Source organism: Odocoileus virginianus, chromosome 10 (genome assembly GCF_023699985.2).
Source record: "Odocoileus virginianus isolate 20LAN1187 ecotype Illinois chromosome 10, Ovbor_1.2, whole genome shotgun sequence".
NCBI classification, from domain to species: Eukaryota; Metazoa; Chordata; class Mammalia; order Artiodactyla; family Cervidae; genus Odocoileus; species Odocoileus virginianus.
Window position 1 is genome coordinate 35,202,876 of NC_069683.1, and position 19,643 is coordinate 35,222,518.

The window sequence follows — 19,643 nt, forward strand, 5'->3', positions numbered from 1 at the left end:
CATTAGAGGAAAAAAACAGAAACCAAGACTCAAGAAAGAAGAAAGAAACAGTTCTGAGGTTCCACAGGAAGCTTTCAACTTGGGCTTTGATTTTGCTAAAATTCAGCGTGTCACCCAGGAGGAAAAAGCAGATGAGGACGGCAGACACACGGAGGTGAGAACAAAACTGTCTCCACCCATCGTGCGATGCTTCTTCAGTCTTTCCAGGCACGCCACCCCCACCCCATGCATCCTCACTGCCCAAGGAGAGGTTGGGGGGTGGGGGCGTTACGCTTCCACGGAGTCCAGAGCCCCTGTGGGTACCAGGCGAGTAAAATGTTTGCAGACAGGAATGATAAGCTTCTCATTAATAATGCATTTTTTGCATAATTGTTTATTCAAATCTGCTTGAAATAGTAAGTGTCCCTCTCTTCTCCTGGCCATAAATCCAATGAAAATGCTTTTTAAACAGTCACACATGAAAAGCAGGAACTTCAGCTATAAAAAAATGACTGCATTGCAGCCTTAATTCCGACCCGTTATGTCAAAGTATGCTCTGTGCATGCCTGCTGTTCCCTCCTGCCAGAGGGCCCTCCTCACTCTACTCTGGGGAGGCAGAGGGTGATGCTCAGAGTTCAGGAGGGACAGCAGACCCCAGTGCCACGAGGCATAGTGGCTAAGAAGGTGATACACTCGGCCATCCCCAGCACCCGGGTCACCCCACGGCCAAGCTCTCTGCAAAGCCAACCCCAGTGGACCACACAGCATGCCCTTTGCCCTGCCGGGATGTTGGCATCAGATGCCCTGTCTCTGCTTGGCTGAAGCCACTGAGGCCTTGCCCCACCCAGTACCCGAGCAGCCCTGGTCAGAGAAAGAAAGGTGTTCTAAGACCTAGTTTTACCAGTGGAAGGAATCTGAGATTTTGTGCTACCTCTGATCTGGAATCTGAAGGAAGCCCAGGGTACTTAGCTCCCTTTGCTCTCTTGGTCTTGGCCCTGTCTGTGGGGCTGGGCTTTAACTCACATCTGGTCCAGCTCCCCTTTCCCAGGGGTCACAGCCTGGCCCTTAGTTGGGCTGGAACTCTTACTTTGCTCCAGGCATTTACTCACGTCTCCTAGAGGACCACGTTGGCCCTTATGCCACCAACCCTTCAGACACTGTGTGTTGACCTATTGATCCCTGACCCTCTCCCACCCTGAAGGGCCATCCCGGTGTCCTGGTCACCCGCACACTCAGATGCTGACTCCTTTCCCCCATCAGGACTGAGATCCCAGTGGGCTTTGCACCCTGGACCACACTGGGACTCATCCTCCTCAGCTCCCGATGGGCACTTACCAGCCCACATTGAATTCCACGTGGGCATCAAAGAGCGCCACTACAGGGGCAGTGGCGGCCCTCCAGCCGCTGACCCTGGAGCGGATGAGGCCTTCCTGCTTGCTGTGCCGCACGACCTTGATGAAGCCTGGCTTCTGGCCGTTCACCTTGTCCACATACTCTGTCAACTTCTCCTTCAGCTCCTCTGTGAGGGAGAAAATGCAGTGTTAGCATGATGAAGACGTTCACCCTTCCAGGGTAAGCTGACCCCCAGAGAGAGGCAGGAGGGGACAGTCCCCTCCCCAGGTCTTCCTTGGCATTCCCCAGGATGGCCAGCACAGCTCAGCTTTGAGGAGAAAAACAGAGATGAAAACAGTATTTATTATGCACAGCAACACGAAGAGGGTCACCTGCTGCACACACATGGTGAATTTAACCTTCACAACAGGCCCTTGGGAAAATGCAGCTCCAAAGGTTGATCAGTTTGTCCAACCCCCTGAAGTTATGAGTGGGAGTTCAGTTCAAGCCAGGTGTAATGACCTCAAAAGCCCCATTCTTTCTCATCTGTTCAGGGTCTTCCTTCTTCCCCAGTGCTCTCCATCAGTCCTTCCCAATCCCCAGAGAAAGCTCCACGTGCAAAGATCATAGCTCGGGACCCAGTCCTTGCCTGGAACTCCATCTTTCCAGGAAGTGGATGATCAAGAGCTGTGTAAGTGGCTGGCATCGATTTGTTGTTGGGTGTCCCTGGGCCTGGCTAAACATCCAGTTCCCCTGCATCTTCATAACAGCATATGACCCCGCAGCAGCAGAACAGGGCAGCATGTTCATTGTGCTTTCCATAGCAGCTCAGGCAACACTCTATGACACCCCGCTCCTCCCAGACAGTGGCCTAAGTGGGCTGCATTCACCCACTTCCAACCGCAGCACCTCCCCAGGACTTGATTTCCAATGGCCCCTCCTCCCATCTCCCCAGCCTGCCCGCGCCCAGGCTCCATGTCAGACCCGGGTGGGCTGAGCCCCGCCTGTCCCTTGGTGCCCAGTCTTGGGCCTTGCTGGACAGGCGGCCCGCCAGGAGTGAGGAGAGGGCAGGAGGCAGCGGGCACAGCACCTGGCACACGGTAGGCGCACCTCCTGGCAGGAACACAGGGTCGCAGAAAGAGGAAAGCACTTGGAGTCAGCAGCATAGCATTTTAATTCTATTTTCCATGGGATCAGCCTTGTGACCTGTTATGAACCAGTGCTTGATCTCCCTGGGGATGTTCAGATTGAGTGAATGTACTTTGCACATGGGAAGGACATGAATGAGGGGGTGAGGATTAGAGGACAGACTATTATGGTTTGAATTATTTCTCCCCAAAGGCTTTGGTCTAACCCCAGACTTCAGAACACAACCTTATTTGGAAATAGAATCTTTACAGATTTAATCAAGTTAAGACAGGTCATTAGGTCCTAATTCAATAGGAATAGTGTCCTTATATTAATAAAGGGGGGAAATTTGGACACAGAGACAGACTATACAGAAGGAAGACAGGGTGGAGAGATGCAGAGATGGCCATCTAGCAGCCAAGGAACATCTGAGGGTACCAGAAGCTGGGGAGGAGGCCTGGAACAGATCCCTCCCATCTTCAGAGGGAGCACCTTGATTTTGGACTTCTAGCCTCCAGAACAGTGAGACAATACATTTATTTTGTCACCCAGTCTGGGATGCTTTGTACTCTGCAGGCCCAGGGAACAGATATGGTTGTTATGAGGATTAAATGGGAGTGACACTTGTGAAAAGTGCATAGCACTTTCTCTCCTGTTCACAGTTTCCATCATAGTGGGAGTTATAAAAGCTGGGGGAGCTGACTGTCCCTGGAAATCAAGGCATCCATCTCTGGCTGACAAAGCCCTCTTCACATGCTCTGGTCCAGGGCCACTTCTTCCTGTTCTGGCCTGCCCCCAGCTCTGAAGTCTGCAAGCAGCAAGGCCACGGGAGCCAAATAGGAGATACAGATGTGTGCTGTGGCCTCATACCCAGGAAAACAACAGAGCACGATGGCTACTGCTGGAATTGGTAGCAGGTATTGGTTTCAAGTCTTTTACCCATGATGTTGGCCAAACAAAAGGCTGCGTAAGATGTGGCCCCTAAGCTGCTTTGTGCACCACTGCTTGAGTTACCACTAAGGAGATGAGAAAACTGAATCTGAGGCAAACAAGCTGAGAGGGAGGCAGACTTATGTGCTAGACAAATACTCCCTTGCTCTGTGATCTTGGTCAAGTTCCTGGGAATCCCAAGACCTCAGAGTTAGGACTTGGAAGTTCATTTTGAACCAATTACCCATCTAAGGTTTGAATCCCCTCTGTGGATCCAGATGAGTGATCATCCAGCCCCTACAATGACAGAGAACCCTATACAATCTATTCCAGGTATTAGATTTTTCTCCCCCTTTTACTCTTTAAATGCCACAGTTCCTCAACCTTCCACTCATTTGGGGACCATTGAGGGCAGATCAAGTCCCTCTTCCACATGACACCCTTTTAGAGCTGAAGACCATCCTTAAGTCCTTGCTGTGAATTTCTTTAGGTCAAATGTCTTTAATTCCTCCTTGTATTTCCTCATCTCTTGTAAGTTCAAGTTCTTTTATCATGCTGAACTTCTCCTAAAAATGTAAGTTTTTCTCTAATGCTTTTAAATTACAAAGCTAGAATTGGCCTATTTTTTTCTGGCACAAACTGAGCTGTATAGACTAGAGGGAACTAATCAGCTCCCTGAATCTAGAATTGAGGTACCCATTAATATCATCACAGCTTAAGGTCACATTAACTCTGCCTACTTTTGACACAAATTGACCTTACTAGAAACATATACTTAGATTTTCTTCATGTGATGCTGCTGAGTCAGGCCTCCTCCATCCCATCTCTTCATGGGTGCAGGTGTGAGTGTGTCGATGCAGGTGTGAGTGTATGGATGCAGGTGTGAGTGGATGCACACATGTATGCTTGTGTATGTTCGTATGTGTACTCCAGTGCTCCAAGTCAAAACAAGGATCTTTCATTTACACCCCTTTAATTCAATCTTTTCAAAGATTTACAGCACTTCTCTGAAGTCACAATGTTTTTTCCCCTTGATTCTGTTATCCAATGCTTTGTTATCTAGCTCTACCAGTTTTCCAGCTTCTGCAAAAGTGATGAGCATGTGGCTTTTGTTGTTGTTCAACTCATCCTTTCAAACAGTGTGACCCTTGTCTGGGGCTAGGCTCAGTGGGGGCTGTCAGGCATTCTCATTCAGCCCAGAGAAAATTCAGCTGACTTCTGGGTCACATCAACAGGCTGTGCAGCTCACTCTAGCCAATAAGAAAATGACCCTGTGCTCTCCCACTGACTGGGGAGGCCTGGGGATGTGGCTGTCTCAGTAATGGCAGGAAGCCATTGGTACAGTGGCATAGGTCAGTGCACCCCTTACACATTTACAAGTATTCAAGCATGGTTGCCAGGAGGCCTCTTAAAATACATACTGTTTCATCATTTCAAAGGTCCACTCTTCATGGATTCAAAAAGGATCTTCATAGATCTTACATAGAGCTCACAAAGCCTGGTGTTTGGACTTCTGATGGTGGTCGTTAAGAGGTGAGTGCACATAACTTGGAATGAGACTGGGCTAGCACCAAAGGAGGACCCCTCTCCCTGCCCCCAGGGAGGATTGATCCCTGGTCTCCTTCTCCACTCTCAGGTGAGGACACTGCCTGTGGGGACCACTGTTCCTGAGGTGTTGCTGGGACAGGGCTGTCTGTGGTCATTGCCACCAAGTGATGTGCCACGAATCCCGCCTCTCTGAATTCTCATCCTGGGCAGCTGCTTTGCACACTGATTCTCAGCCGACCCTGGGACAACAGAATGCAGCCAGAGGGTCCCTGTGAAAAGTCCAGGCCTAGGCCAGGCCTGCAGTTTTTCTGCCTTTGCTCACTTGCTGCCCTAGGTAAGGCAGCTGGCCTCCTAGAGGATGAGCAGCCCAGGGAGTCCCAGTCATTTAGGTCATCTCACTGAGGCCCTACAGGTGTGAGTGAGGCCATTTTTTTTTTTTTGCCATCTTGTGCAGCATGTGGGATCTTAATTTCCTGACCAGAGATCAAACCTGTTCCCCCTGAAGTGGAAGCACCAAGTCTTAACCACAGGACTGCTAGGGAAGCCCATCCAGGGATATTTTATTTATTTTAAGATTTTTTTTTTTTTTAATGTGGACCATTTTTTTTAAAGTCTTTATTGAATTTGCTACAATATTGCTTCTGTTTTATGTTTTGGTTTTTTTGGCCCTGAGGCATGTGGGATCTCATCTTCCTAACTAGGATCACACCTACACCTCCTGCACTGGAAGATGAAGTCTTACCATTGGACTTCCCAGGAAGTCACGTGTATGGCCATCCTGGATCCTTCAACCACCAGTAGATTGCAGTCACATCAGTGATCCTAGCTGACATCATTAAGCAGAGACAAGCTGGGCTTATTACAGAATCATGAGGCAGTGAATGGTTGCTGTTTTAAGCCATGATCTTTTGGGGTGGTTTCCTATACACAAAAACTAATAAAATAGGATCTATTGTCTTGGAACAGTGCTGGGTTTAAAATAAGACTGTGAATTCCTGATGCACAGGAAATGAAACCAGACGCAGAAGAGCCAGCTCAGAAGGTGGCAGCAAGAGATGAGAAGGCATTGATTCTTGTAGGAGTTGCCTGCTCCTTTGTCCCTCCGAGCTCTGCTAACTGTTAACCAGAATAAAGATTTCTGGTGGACCAGCCAGGAAAAAAGATTCTGTTCTGAGTCTGTTGTATCTCAAATATTAGCTATTGATTGGAAGAGAGGATTCCCTTAGCCCCCACCAAACAACTGCTATTAAGCAAATTTTTAAAGGCCTGAAATATCCTGGACAACACTGGTTCAGTCTTGGCAAAGTCCTTTTACTTAATTAGATTTTCATGTTTTCCTTTAAACTTTGCTAACTGCCAAAGCAAGAAAGAACAATATAAAAAACATTTTGACTTGTGCTAGAAAACTGTTGTGTAAGATATTGCCTATTTTATATATACATGGAATACCTCTCAGAACTTAGCTCAAAAAAACATATAAAGAACTTGAGGTTTTTTTTATACTTAAACACAAACACATAACCTGTGATGTCTGCCTTTTTTGTCAAGCCTGCTAGGAAGCTCAGAGACAATATAATGACTAAGCACAGGGTTCTATCAGCACTTTTGCTTCTCTGGTTTTGTTAAAGCTTTAATTTTCAAATTGTGGTCTAAAAGCTGCACGGTCTTTCACCTTTGGTAGCTACTTTGTTTTTAGAAACATCTATAAATAATTTTTATCGTAAGAGCAGGACAGGAGTATAAATGTGGAAAGAAGGGGAAGGCCATCCTTCACGTTTGCTTTCACATGTTGGGAAAGTGGAGGCAGGGAGTCTGCTCTCTGTGACTGTCAGATGTGGACTCAGCGGCAGAGCTGTTAACTCGGCCGCCAGTGTTGACAGAGGAACGCAATGTGCACCCTGCATGGGGCCAGGTGTCCTCCTGCTTCTGTTGCTCCTCAGCCCTCTCCTGCTGTCCACAAATCCCTGCTCTGCTGACCTCGGAAAGACCTCTGTTCACCAGCACTCCTGGAAGCCGTGCTGGTGAAACGACACTCTGCTCTTAGGAGGTCACAGGCCATCCCCTCCCTCCCCAGCCCATGCCTCCTCTTGGAGCCAGCTGAGTGCAAGCTGCTATTCTCCCCCTTCAGACTTAGATGCCAAGTGAAAATGCAACACTCACCGGGCTGGGCAGACAGAGCCCTTTCTTCCCTGCCTATATATGCCCCTTGTATTGCTAAATAAAAAGCAATTAGCTCCTCAGAGTCACACTAAAAGAAACAATGCAAGCTGAACAGAAGTCTGGTACCAGTGGCTGTTAATCTGATTTAAAAACCTAATGAGATACTCTTTATCTCTTGCATAAAGGGAAATAAAGGATCAGGACACTGACGTCCAATGGGGCTTCACTGTGAAAGATGGCTGCACAGGCATCCTTGTAAACCAGCCTGCCCAGCTTTGTCATGGAGAACCAGGTCCGGCTCCTCACCCTTCTCTCAGTTCTCAGACAATCATTTCTCTTGTCTGCTGGAGGTTTGGGAAAAGGAAGAATGAAGGGAGAAGCCACTCATTCATTCATTCAACAAACACTGAGCACTCGCTATGTACCAGCCACTGATCTGGCTGTTATGGCTCTAGCTGTGAATAGGATAGTCTGTACAGAGCTTTCATTCTGCTGGATGTTTAAAAGGCATGTGCTGTAGTCTACACAGAGAGGGGACTGGGTAGAGATGGGGAGAGAGAGGGCGAGAGAAAGGAGGGAGGGAGGAAGAGAGGAGGGAGGGGTGAGAGAGAATGAGGAGCAGGAAAGGGAGAGATTCTCGAAAAAGAACTCTGGGCACTGAGTCAGTGCTCCCCGACACTGAGACTTCCTTCATGACTGGGCCTCCTGAGCCTGAGAAGCAGTGCTTGGAGCAGTGGGTGGGCAGACAGGGGAGCACAGGCTAAAGTTAGAAGACTCATATTCTGTTACTTTCCTAGCCCAGTGGTTTTCACCTGGGGGTGATTTTGCCACTTTCTCACCCCTTGAGGGGGTATTTGGCAGTGTCCAGAGACAGTTTTGATGGTCACATCTGGAGAGGGTGCTACAGGCATGCATGCCACTAAACATCCTACAATGCACAGAACAGCCCTCCACAATCAAAAGTTTTCCAGTTCAAAGTGTCAGCAGTGCTGAGTGTGAGAAACCCTGCAGGGCTCTTAATGAACGGAGGTCCCATTCTGGAAATCTGAGCCTGCATGAGTTTTCAAACTGGCAGCTCTGGTCCTACACCTGTATTTCTTTGGTCTGCAAGGCCATCCTGCTTGGCAGCAACTGGCTGGAACCAAGTAGGAGCTGCTCCTATAAAAAGGGCTCAGTAACAGGTATAAACTCCCTATGAGATTCTGACGGGCAGCCAAGATTGGCAACAACTGAAATAAATGAAGACTAGCTTTATAACCGGAGAAGGCAATGGCACCCCACTCCAGTACTCTTGCCTGGAAAATCCCATGGACGGAGGAGCCTGGTAGGCTACAGTCCCTGGGGTCGCTAAGAGTCGGATACAGCTGAGCAACTTCACTTTCAATTTTCACTTTCATGCACTGGAGAAGGAAATGGCAAACCACTCCAATGTTCTTGCCTGGAGAATCCCAGGGACGGAGGAGCCTGGTGGGCTGCTGTCTATGGGGTCTCACAGAGTTGGACACGACTGAAGCGACTTAGCAGCAGCAGCTTTATAACAGGTGGGAAAGGAGCCTCCTCTAGAATTATGTGTGGTTTCAGCCCACAGCACAGGGTTCAGAGTCTGAAAGAGTCTCCTCTACAACCTGGCTGGATAGTTGTCCTTTTCATTCTCCCAAACCCATGGGCTCCACCTGGCTGCTTTCGATTGCAGGCCTTTCACTTAGCAGTTGTTTTCTCTACATAGTCATGTTTGGATCAAATGCTTTGGACAGTCCTCTGTAGGTCCCCAGCTGCCCTCTGCTCAAGGCACACTCTTGTTTGCCCTCTCTCCCCATCTGTACACTTTCATGCCACCCAGTCCTGCCACTAACTCAGTGCTGTCCCCCAAAGCCCAGCCTAGACTGGAGTTGCCACCCCCTCCCTCCAGTTGCCTGGGAGGGGTGGGTGAACACCCCACTGACAAGTGCTAATAATTGCTAGTTGCCAATGATGCTAATATGAAGATTAAAAGCACAGCACATTTCTGTTTATTCCTCCAAAAGTGAACAGTAGCTGATCTTCCTCAGATCAGAAGATTAACTGGCTTTCCTCTAAAGCCATTTAGGGCCATTGAAACACCAACGATGTGTCAAAACACTTTAAAAGAGAAATTATTCATTTGGATGCAATGGCTGTCATACCTAGCTGCTCATCCACTCACCGGGGGATCTAAAAAATAAAAGAAAATGCCAGCCCACCCCTCCCCCCGACCCCTAAAGAATCTGGAGCGAGACTGTGGACTCAGATGGTCCTGCTGATGAATGATGGTGAGCTGGGCTTGAGCAGTTTCAACCCCAGAAGAATAGACCAGCCTGAGACTCCAGTCCAAGAGCAGCCTTGTTTTGTGAATTGCTCTTTCTTTAAGATCACTCTGGACAGGCTCTCAAATCCTGGGCAGTTTACAAATGCCTTCCACGCCATTCCCTCTTCTCTTCCATATACTCCTTTAATAGCTTCACTTCTTCAAAGTCAATTGATACTGAAGTAGCTCTGGAATGACCTTTAATGGTTCTCCTTACTAAGGACTTAGAGAAAGGCTCCACCTAGGAGCCACATAGATAGCATATAAAATATGGTCACAGGGTCCAGGCAGATTTTCACAATCTTCCTGGGAGTTTCCAGGCTTTAATTCAGCTATTCCAAGTCCCAGAATTACCACCTGTTAATAGACCCAGCCATTTGTCTCTGGGTCTAGTCTTTCGTATCATAGCCAGGCATGAGTGACCACCAAAACATACATGAAATATGTACTCCTCACTTAGTGAGGAGTACAAACCTAAGCTCTTAGCATCAATTAACAGCCTCTTATCTGCTCCTAAATGACTTACCTTCCCAAAGATCCTATATCTTACAACAAAATGGTCAGAACCTGGTTTCTAAAGATGATTGAGGTGGATGATGTATAAATGGTCCCTTGGACAGTCAAGGATGTGTGTTGGGTGCCAATCAAAGTTTAACTCTCCATCTCTCTCTTTTTTTTTCTTTTTCTCTCCCTCTCAACAAACGGAAACCTGATATATAACATCTGCCAATGTCTGTAGTGTAAATACTCTCTCATCATAGCTGGTTTCAGGCTACTCACCTGATGCTACTGACTTTAAGTTCAGAAGAGATGTGCAGAGTCAGGGAAGGATGATCAGCTGGCAGCTGTCCAGGTCAGCTGAGCACACTGGTTCCAGTGGCCAAGGCAGAAAGCCTGTGGTTCTGTGGGTGCTTCCCTTCACTCACTACATAATGGGCACTGCGCTCAGGGCTTTATGTCAATCCATTCCGTTCTTTATTCATTCATTCAGCAATTATATATTAAGCACTTCTGAAGTGCTGTACATTATTCTCGATTTTCATCATATTGAAATCTCACTAGCACCCTACCAACAATGACATTTATAGCTAATGGGAATTTATTTGGTGCTTATCATGTGCCATGTACTGTTCCAAACTGGGTTTATGTATGACTGATTCAGTCCTTTCAACGACTGTACTACTATTCAAGGTAGGCAGTACTGTCATTTCCATTCCATACATTAGGGAACCCCAGCAGAGAGAGGTGGACCTAGAGGAGTTAGGCTGGGATGCAAATATAGGCAGCCTGCCTCGAATCTGTGTCCTTAATCCTACAGATGATTATCTCCAAATGATAAAAGAGAGAATTCAAAGATCAGACTTGAAATGACAAGCCCAAAATGACACAGACAGTAAAAAAACACGCAGGGATTCAAACTCACATCTGCCGGATTGGACAGACCCTACCTGTCACCCTGCCCCACCGTCCACCAAAGGAGCCGCGTGTCCCAGGTCGCAGCAGCGTTCTTTGATCACAGATCTGTTCTGGGAGGAAAACAGCCTCTTTTTTTTTTTACAGCTATGTATCTTTAGAACCCAAGGGAAGGAATTAGACTGACAGACTCAGCTTTCTTTTGATGCAAGGGCCGATAGATTACTTATACACAAAATCCAGTTTCTCTGGGATACAAATCCTCGAGCAAGCAAGATCAAGAAATGAGGGAACAGGGCCTCAGACTGAGTGCTTGTTACCTGTGGATTCACAGTGCAGTCATGCCTGGCAAATCCACTGTGGCTCCAAGGACATAAGGTTGCTTGACTCCATCTGGGTGTTCCCCATGGGCCTAGGCATGGTCTGGGGTATAGGCGTGTGTTCCAGCACCCTTCTGTTCCAGGCAGGGGCTTCTGAGTGCTCACATCTGCTTGGCTCCTGCCACACCCAGATTTGCCCAACTATGAACAGCCAGCAAAAGAACCCAGCTCTTCTTCCCCCAGGGCCAGAACACCAGGCTTTCTATTCCACCCACTCTCTTACGTTTCCACCATGAGTAATTCAGAAAATGAAAATGAGAAAAGAAGACACACAGACCTAAGTTGTCCTCATGGACTAGAAAACCTTGGAAAAGGACCAACTTGCCTTTGCCCTCTCTAGGGCCACGTGAGAAAGAAACCCCTGTAAACTAAAGGTGAGCCCCAGCACAGATGCCGTGAAACTGCTTGAAGGACATAAAATGCTCCTGCTATTCTGAAGGTTCTCGGCAGGAATTCTAGGACTTACTAAAAATACCATGAATGTTGGGGGTCCAGGCAGAGTGGACATTGCTTCTGTCCAGCTGCTCCAGCTCAGGAGTACTAGGTAGGTAGGCCCCCTGTGAGCTTCTAGGGAGGATGTGACCAAGAACGCAAAGCCTTGGAAAATACTGGAGTCCAGCCATTAACCACAGGTTAAATCCAGGCTTAGAACAGGCCCTGTTGGTGTCCTAGCAGGCAAACGTGATCCCAGGGGCTGGGCCCACATGCTGGCACTGGGGAAGGACAGTTGCCACCAGCAGTTAAGTCAGAGACCAACCAGAATTTTGGTGCTAACTTATCTTGTGCCAGAGTAGAGAGTTTGAATGTTGCCTAGCTCAGAAAATTGATGATCAAAATCTCGGGAAGAAGAGCCCAAGACTTTATGAGTCCAAAATCTTGAGATTCTCAGATACCAAGCCCCACAATCCTGAGATCCTAGGAGTCTAAGCTTCTGTAAATGCCTACAGTACCAGCTTCCCTATGCCCACTCCCACTCCCCACCCCCTGCCATTGATATTGGCATGCCAGGTCCTGGCCCTGTTTTGCTTCTCAGACTCTTCTGCCAGACTCTGCACACGTCAAGTTCCCAAATATACCAAGCTCAGTGGTGCCACAGTGCCTTGGCACGAACTACTCCCTCTCCTTGAAAATAGTCTTCCTGCCTCATATGACCTGGCTCAGGTTCTTTAGAAAGGCTTCCCTCCCCTGCTTGTTGCTCTTCAACTGGAAGGAAAGACCAAGGGAAGAGAGGTTTTTTTTTTTCTTTTTTCCTCCTTGGAAAACAGACATGGGATGCTAGAACACTGATGTTCCTTGGGTGACCAGTGAGGACAGACATCAGGCTTTAGGGTCCAAGTCTTGCTGATGCAGCCCCGTGCATCCTCCAGGGGAAGAATGAAGGCTCCTCCAGGCTGTAAGTCAGCTCAGTACTCATGCAAATCACTGCTGCTCAGGCTGTGTGACCGGCAGCCTCAGCTTGGCTGATTCACGACTCAGGAAACCCAGAGGTGTGGGCTTTGCACACATATTTACACCTCAGTCTGCTGTTGTGCCTGTCAGCTTAGGAGGTTTGATGGGCTTCTCCTCAGCTCCAGAACATCTTCAGGCAATCTATTCTCAACAGGAAGGATCCCATGAAGGGGTGGGTGACAAGGAAGAACTGAAGTGCTCTGCTCTTAGCCTTTAACATTTCATTTCTTTATTGAAAGATCAGGGGCTTAGGAGAGAGGTTTAAACCCTTGTTGTTCAGTCACTAAGTCATTTTCAACTCTTTGTGACCCCATGGACTGCACTACGCCAGGATACCCTGTGCTTCACTGTCTCCCAGAGTTTGCTCAAACTTATGTCCATGGAGTTGATGCTATCCAACCACCTCATCCTCTGTCACCTCCTTCTCCTCCTGCCCTCAATCTTTCCCAGTATCAAGGTCTTTTCCAGTAAGTCAGCTGTTCACATCAGGTGGCCAAAGTATTGGAGCTTCAGCTTCAGCATCAGTCCTTCCAATGAATGATTTCATTTAGAATGCACTGGCTTGATCTCCTTGCTATCCAAGGGACTCTCAAGAGTCTTCTCTAACACCACAGTTTGAAAGCATCAATCCTTTGGCACTCAGCCCTCTTTATGGTCCAACTCTCACATACATACATGACTATCGGAAAAACCACAGCTTTGACTGGACAGAACTTTGTTGGCAAAGTGATGTCTCTGTTTTTTAATATGCTGTCTAGGTTTGTCATAGCTTTCCTTCCAAGGAGCAAGCATCTTTTAATTTCATGGCTGCAGTCACCATCTACAGTAATTCTAGAGTCCAGGAGAATAAAATCTGTCACTGTTTCCATTTTTTCCCCTTCTATTTGACATGAAGTGATGGGACCAGATGCCATGATCTTAACTTTTTGAATGTTCATTTTTAAGCCAGCTTTTTCACTTTCTTCTTTTACCCTCATCAAGAGGCTCTTTAGTTCCTCCTCACTTTCTGCCTTTAGAGTGGTATCATCTGCATATCTGAGGTTGTTGATGTTTCTTTCAGCAATCTTGATTCCAGCCTGTGATTCATCCAGCCTGGTATTTCACATGATGTACTCTTCATATAAGTTGAATAAGCAGGGTGACAATATACGGCCTTGATATACTCAGTTCTCAATTTTGAACCAGTCCATCATTTCATGTCTGGTTCTAACTGTTGCTTCTTGACCAGAATACAGGTTTCTCAGAAGGCAGGTAAGGTGGTCTGCTATTCCCACCTCTTTAAGAATTTTCCATAGTTTGTTGTGATCCACACAGTCAAAGGCATAGTTAATGAAGCAGATGTTTTTCTGGAATTCCTTGCTTTTTCTATGATCCAACAAATGTTGGTAATTTGATCTCTCGTTCCTCTGCCTTTTCTAAACCCAGCTTGTACATCTGAAATTTCTTGGTTCATATACTGCTGAAGCCTGTCTTGAAGGATTTTGAGCATTACACTGCTAAGCATGTAAAATGAGGGCAATTAGACAATAGTTTGAGCATTCTTTGTCATTGCCTTTCTTTGGGATTGGAATGAAAACTGACCTTTATTCAGTTTAGTGTCAGTCATTCAGTTGTGTCCGACTCTTTGCAACCCCATGGACTATAGCCCATAAGCTCCTCTATCCATAGACTTCTCCAGGCAAGAATACTGGAGTGGGTAGCCATTCCCTTCTCCAGGGTCTTCCCGACCCAGGGATCGAGCCCAGGTCTCCTGCAATGCAAGGTCTCCTGAATTGCAAGGTCTCCTGCATTGCTAGGTAGATTCTTTACCATCTGAGTCACCAGGAAGGCCCTCACTTAAATCTTAGGCAGGCCACTCATCAGCTGTGTAACTTTGGGTATGTAATTTAACCATCCTGAGCCTCAGTTTTTTCATCACTGAGATGGGAATAATTCTATCTACCTCTTTAGTTGCTATAGGGTTCTGTAAGGTATTGCCCTGCATGTTATAATTCCTTAATAGGTGGGGTTTTATTTTCTCATTAGCCTGAACCCCTTTGTTCCCTTCCTCCATTTTGAAGGAAGGAGCCTAAGGCTGGAAGCAGGGACCCTTACATTATTTGGGAAAGTTTGGCCTATAGCAAATTGCCCAGGCACAGGACTTCCCCAGGCACCGGACCCTCCTGGGGGCCACTCACCATATGGCCACTTCAAATTCAGTCCCCAAACCCTTCCCATCCCAATCTGTCATCATTTGACCACCCCTTCGGGGGCAATTTCTATGTGCAAGGCTTTCTTTTTATTAAATCATTGAATACTAATGAGAACTCAATTTGGTAAGGATTAATAGTAATTCATTTTATAGATGAGGAACCTGAGGCACAAAGATGTTAAGTAACTTGTGCAAGTTCAAACACATGCAAATCTTGAAGCTATCATGGGTTTGGTTCCAGACTATTGAAACAAAGCAAGTATCACACTAAAATGAGTCACAGGAATTTTCTGTTTTCTTGTGCATACACAAGTTACATTTACACTAGACTATAGGCTATTAAATGTGCAATAACATTATGTCTAAAAAATGTGTAGCTTTAACTAAAAAATACTTCATTGCTGAAAAAAGGCTGTCACCTGAGCCTTCAGCAAGTTGTGATCTTTTTGCTGGTGGAGGGTTTGAATATTGTGAGAATTACCAAAATGTGACTTAGACACACAAAGTGAGCAAATGCTGTAGGGGAAATGGTGCTGATAGGCTTTCTTGACTCAGAATTGCCACAAACCTTCAATTTGTAACAGAAAAAAAACATCACTGTATCTTCAAAGCATAATAAAGTGAACTATGCCTGTAACAAGTGGTGGAGCTGACATCCAAAGTTGGCAGTTTGGCCTCAGAGTTCACATTTTAACACATTTCCTACCTTTGGGACTAGCAGTGGGAGGATGCACTCAATGAGCATCGGCCCAGGCTCTGTGCTGGGCACTTCAGTATGTCTCATCAGCCTCACTTTATGATTTAAAGCAGATTAAAAGCAAAAGAAGCCTATGCTATCTTGGTTCTCCTTCACAGCACATCCATGAGGTACAGACCTTTTACACTCTTGAGGCTATTTCCCAAATGAGCAAAATGAGGCTAGAAAGAGAGGGCCAGGGTATCCATATGTCAGTTCCCATAGTCACTGTTGAGGGCTGCTCCTGGGGCCTGCTAATTCTCAACATATCCAGGCTGCTCTGTGCATGGCAGATAAACCTGCCTTGGCTTTGGAGAAAACCCCTAGATAAGGAGATGCAAATAGGGGCAGTGGGAAGGCAGCTGTGTGTACCTAAAAGGTGAGGCCACAAGTGGAGCCTAGCATCACTGGCTCTGCCAAACTGTCCTGGTCTGTATGCCACCAAGACTGGCATACAGCAGGGATGCCGTCTGCGTTCATTCTGATTTTTTATAAAGGCTGTCACCTGAGCCTTCAGCAAGTTGTGATCTTTTTGCTGGTGGAAAAGGGAATTTCTAACAGGAATGAATGAATGAATGGTGTCTCAGCTCATTGTGTCCTAGTGACCAGGATTTAAACTACCAGAAAGACCTCGGGGCTTATTTTCTTTGGCTTCCTCTGCCCTGGGGCTCCACCTCTCTCATTGCACTGACTTATTCAATGTCCCAGTGGATGGTGAGCAGCTGGAAGAGGGATATGGGGTCTTCCTCTTTCCTGTCCCCAGAGAGTCCAGCAGAGCCTGGTGTTTATGGAGGAATGTTGCTGGCTGGGCAGCACCTGGAACAGAAGTCTTCAAACTAAGGTTTGGAGACTTTTCTGGAAAACACCCCCCAAAACCCAGCCTAAACAGGAGTTAAAAAATCACACTTTGTCTAGAACCCACTTTCTGAAGTTTCCGCACAGCTGCTAACCAACAGTGGTGCCTGGGCTCACTGGTTTGCTTCATACACATCGCCCCGGTCAGTCCTACGCAGGCTAAACAGTACTCTGGCCATTGTTCACAGATGAAAACTGAGGCTTAGTAGCATGAAGATTCTTCCCTAAAATCATACAGCTTATAGTGGCAAGGTTCAGACTCAGTCCCAGGGACAGGAGGCTGGTTGAAAACCAGGCTTTGCCACCTCCCCTCTTCAAGGTCACTATTGAACTTCTGCCTGCTCAATCTCCTCAATATATGAAATAACCTTGAGAAACATCATCCTTTCCACACCCCTGCTGCTTCCTGGGGGTCCACAGAAGCTGAACAGGTCCTACTCCCTCTGCCACCTGTTCTGACCACGGTGTTGGGAAACGTTTACAGCTAGCATTGCTCGGCTGTTGTACATATGAACCAGGCACTGTCTTTAGCCCTTTGTCTGACTGGTCACACTAAGTCCTTATCTGGACCTGGGAGGAAGGATCTAGCATAAGCCCTACTGTCTAGATAAGAAAGCAGATTCAACTTGCCCAAGATCACATTACTAATGGTGAAGTCTAGATCCAAACTGCATCTGTGCCACTCAAGTCCAGGGCCAGCATCCAGCCTTCTAGAACCCTAACTTTCCAGGGTAAAAATGGACATGTGAACTCTGGATCAAGGGAAGACATCCTGCTCCCTCAGTGCTAAGTCATTCACAGAGCATCCCTCTGGGCCAGCTGCTGGCTAGACTGAATGACCTCAAAGAGGAAACCTAGCTCCCTTCCCTCAAGGGCTCACAGACTATTAATGGAGACCAGCAATGCATACATACATACACGGATTTATTCTCTGATGTCAGGCAGTGAGTCTGTGTATGTGAAAAAAAAGCAAACACAGTGCGGGGCAGACAATGATGGAAAAGGGACCTGGCAGCCAGGATCTCCAGGCAGGGGGGATATTGACCACAGAGGAGCAGCGATGTCATTTATCTAACACAGAGGAGGAAGCTGAAAGCATTTGGAAAGCCAGAGACAAGTTGTGGATCTCAGGGGAAACTCCAGCAAAGGCTTAGGGCTGTGGGCTAGTCTCAGCAAGGGGCTGGGTTTCCAGGAAAGGCCCCAGGCTGAGAAGTGAAATGAACTCTTTGTTCAGCCTGGCATGGCACAACCAGACAAAGCAGGCAGCCCCCTAGAAAGTAAGATTGGCCCCCACGCATCCCTCCCATGACCTCTCAGCCTTGCCCAGCCTCATCCATGAAACTGAGCAGAGATGAGACCTGAGAAGGCAGGGGCCAGCCCAGCACTGTCCCCTCCTCCCCTGCCCCAGGCAAAGCCTTTTCTGTCCACGTTTCAGTTCTGGTGGGACTGGGAGAGGCTGGGGGTGAGAGAGACACAAATCTAGGCTTGGGTTCTGGGAGGGCTTGAGCTGTCTAATAAAACTCACTGAGTATTCCAGGCTGCTGAGGCTGTGTTGCATTGCAAGTGGAAATAACAACAACAAAAATCAACTGCTAGAATCATTGCTTTGTGTTTGTTTTTAGTTTAGTGCCTCGGACTGATGCCTATGCTGGCACGTTGATATGGACGGCTAACGCTGGCTGGCTCTTGCGCTCCCCTGTCCATCCCGCACTGGCCTTTCTCTTCCTTTAAAGCTACCAAAGGCAGAGCTGAGGGGCCTAGAGATGCCATCAGAATGCAGGATGTAGGTAAGTAGGTAGAATTACAGTGGCTCAGTGGTAAAGAACCCACCTGCCAATGCAGGAGATGTGGGCTTGATCCCTGGGTTGGGAAGATCCCCTGCAGGAGGAAACTGGCAACCCACTCCAGTATTCTTGCCTGAGAAATCCCACAGACAGAGGAGCCTGGCAGGCTATAGTCCATGGCATTGCAAAAGAGCTGGACATGACTTAGCCACTAAACAGCAACAAGGTAATTACAGGTACCCCAACCACTGGCAGGAGACTGTTGGACCAGGTGGGTGAGCAGCCCTGCTGAGGAACTACCCTCTATAAAGTCTGCAAACATTCACGGCTAGCAGCAGCCGGTGTCATTTTTGCAGGCCTATGGAATTATTGATTTTTTTCAGACCCCATTATTTCAGCAACATGTATCCTCATATTCCTCTAGCGAGACTTACTTCAGAAAATCCAAGAAATATTACTTCCCTGACAGACAGGCACCAAATATTGACTACATCACTCTTCCTCACTTCATGTCCCATCGTGTTCCTTTCATTCAGGTGTTCAACTGGCAGATGCTTCCGGAGTGCTTAGCACACGGCAGGCCTGGTGCTCGGGGCTGGGCATGTGGAGTAAGACTGAGCTCCACCCTCAAGAAGCTCACAGTGCAGAGGAGAAAATAACTGAACAGATCATTTTTGTGCATTGAAATATATTCTAAAAGTGGTTGTCACAAGGCGCTGTGATAATACAGCATGGGATGGGACCAGCATCATAGGATGACATTTGAGTTTGTCTCAAATGGATGGATGATGGAACTTGGCTATAGGAAGATAACAGGGGACAGAAAGAAGTGTCCTAGGAAGAAAAATAATGTGCATAAAGCCCGAAAGGCATGAACATGCACATTTGACAAATGGTGAGTGGCAGGCACACCAAATGTGGGTGACAGCTGAGTTTGGGGGAACAGATTCAAATGGGTGGAGAGGTCACTAGATATATGAGTTGTGGGCAGGTTGTAAGGGGACTTGAAGGCTGGGCTAAAAAAATATTAGGAAGTTGTAAGGAAGTTGTTCGGTATCCTCTCACCTTAAGGTCTCTGAGAAATCAGCTGAAATGTCAGGAAAGACCTTTTATCCATTTATTAATTTTAAAATGTACCATAGCAGCAAAGGAAACTTCCCCCTTCCAGAAAGTCAAGTGAGTGAGGTTTTTGGTTCCCATGCCCCAGTTAATACAAATCATTGTATTACTTATTATTATGAGTTCCTCATCCAGGCCCAAGCCTCACTCAGGCCTATCCTGGGTCTCTAACAAGGGCCAGGGACCATTGTCTGAGTCAGTAGGACATGGAATGAGCATGTCTGGCCTGTCATGAGCATGTCAAAACTAGGTCTGGCCACTTCCAGGGTCACGGAAACCCTCCTGACCACATGCTGACTGTGCCTGGCCTGTGATG

At 47.2% G+C, this 19,643-nt stretch overlaps 1 protein-coding gene across 1 annotated transcript in view; it reads right to left on the reverse strand.

Moving 5' to 3' along the window:
- Positions 1 to 19,643, reverse strand: part of GALNT18 (polypeptide N-acetylgalactosaminyltransferase 18) — a 342,383-nt gene that overhangs the window by 106,293 nt on the left and 216,447 nt on the right. Inside the window, exon 4 of the mRNA XM_070473386.1 lies at positions 1,315 to 1,498. Coding sequence (XP_070329487.1) covers positions 1,315 to 1,498 — 184 coding nt within the window. The remainder of the gene's footprint in view (positions 1 to 1,314; positions 1,499 to 19,643) is intronic.